This window comes from Rattus norvegicus, chromosome 10 (genome assembly GCF_036323735.1).
Source record: "Rattus norvegicus strain BN/NHsdMcwi chromosome 10, GRCr8, whole genome shotgun sequence".
Lineage (NCBI taxonomy): Eukaryota > Metazoa > Chordata > Mammalia > Rodentia > Muridae > Rattus > Rattus norvegicus.
Genome location: NC_086028.1, coordinates 58,650,062 through 58,651,461, shown reverse-complemented (window position 1 = coordinate 58,651,461; position 1,400 = coordinate 58,650,062). Strand labels below are relative to the sequence as shown.

Genomic DNA, 1,400 nt, shown 5'->3' with positions numbered 1-1,400 from the left:
GACTGTGGATAATGTATGAAGGCAGTTTAATTAAGAAAACACCTAGTTTTAAAAAGTGAAGAAAAGTATCAATGATTGTAATGATTATAGATATTTGAGGTTTGAGATTACAATTACTATGAGGACTGTCATATTTATTGTTGTAGAATATATCCTAGATATATGATTATTTTTATTTTGAGTTTCAAGAGATAGTGATATTTCCTCATTAGGAAACTGGAGAGGAAGAATGGTAATGAACAACCAAACTGTCATCACCCAATTCCTCCTATTGGGACTGCCCATCCCCCCAGAGCACCAGCAACTGTTCTATGCCCTGTTACTGGCCATGTACCTCACCACTGTCCTGGGGAACCTCATCATCATCATCCTCATTCACCTGGATTCCCATCTCCACACACCGATGTACTTGTTTCTCAGCAACTTATCCTTCTCTGACCTCTGCTTTTCCTCTGTCACGATGCCCAAATTGCTGCAGAACATGCAAAGCCAGGATACATCAATCACCTATGTGGGTTGTCTGACACAAATGTACTTTTTCCTGCTTTTTGGAAGCCTGGAGATCTTCCTTCTTGTAGTCTTGGCCTATGACCGCTATGTGGCCATCTGTTTACCCCTTCAATATTCCAGCATCATGAGTCCCAATCTCTGTGTGTGTCTGGTAGTACTCTCCTGGGTATTTACTGTATTATACTCCCTGTTGCATACCCTACTCTTGACTAGACTGTCATTCTGTGAGGATAACTTAATCCGCCACTTTTTCTGTGACATAACTGCCCTGTTTAAGTTGGCCTGCTCTGACATTTATATTAATGAATTAACAGTATTTATCTTGGGAGGGCTTGTCAGTGTCACCTCATTCTTACTCATCATTGTATTCTATATACAAATTGTCTCCTCAATCTTAAGGATTTCTTCTACTAGGGTAATCCACAAGGTTTTCTCCACCTGTGGCTCCCACTTATCTGTGGTCTCATTGTTCTATGGGACAATTATTGGTCTGTACTTTTGTCCATCATCTAATATCTCGACAGTGAAGGAGACCGGAATGGCCCTTATGTACACAGTTGTGACTCCCATGCTGAACCCCTTCATCTACACCCTGAGAAACAGAGATATGAAAGATGCGCTGATAAGAGTTCTTTTCAAGAAGAAAATCTCTTTATAATGGCAACACTGGGATTTTTACTTAAATTCATCTAGTAAATATATTGATATTAATATTACTAAGTGTATCCCTATGATGGGATGCAAGAATCTACTACATAATATTTCTACTAAAAAAAAAAGGTACATTTCTAAGGTTAGAGAAAGGGACCTTAGTGACTCTGGAATGCCTCCTCTGTCTTGCATAGATTATTCTAGAAAGGCATTAGGTGACAGCCACTGTTTTATCAGAT

The 1,400-nt window shown here is 39.2% G+C and overlaps 1 protein-coding gene across 1 annotated transcript; it reads left to right on the top strand.

Moving 5' to 3' along the window:
• The first annotated feature begins 229 nt into the window (after positions 1-229).
• Positions 230-1,168, top strand: Or1e20b (olfactory receptor family 1 subfamily E member 20B). The gene has a single exon (NM_001000943.1). The coding sequence runs from the start codon at positions 230-232 to the stop codon at positions 1,166-1,168; it is 939 nt and encodes a 312-aa protein (NP_001000943.1).
• Positions 1,169-1,400: the final 232 nt, after the last annotated feature.

What these genes read in the sequence shown, in the direction of transcription:
- Or1e20b (NM_001000943.1), top strand. Translation starts at nt 230, where the DNA reads ATGGTAATGAACAACCAAACTGTCATCACCCAATTCCTCCTATTGGGA.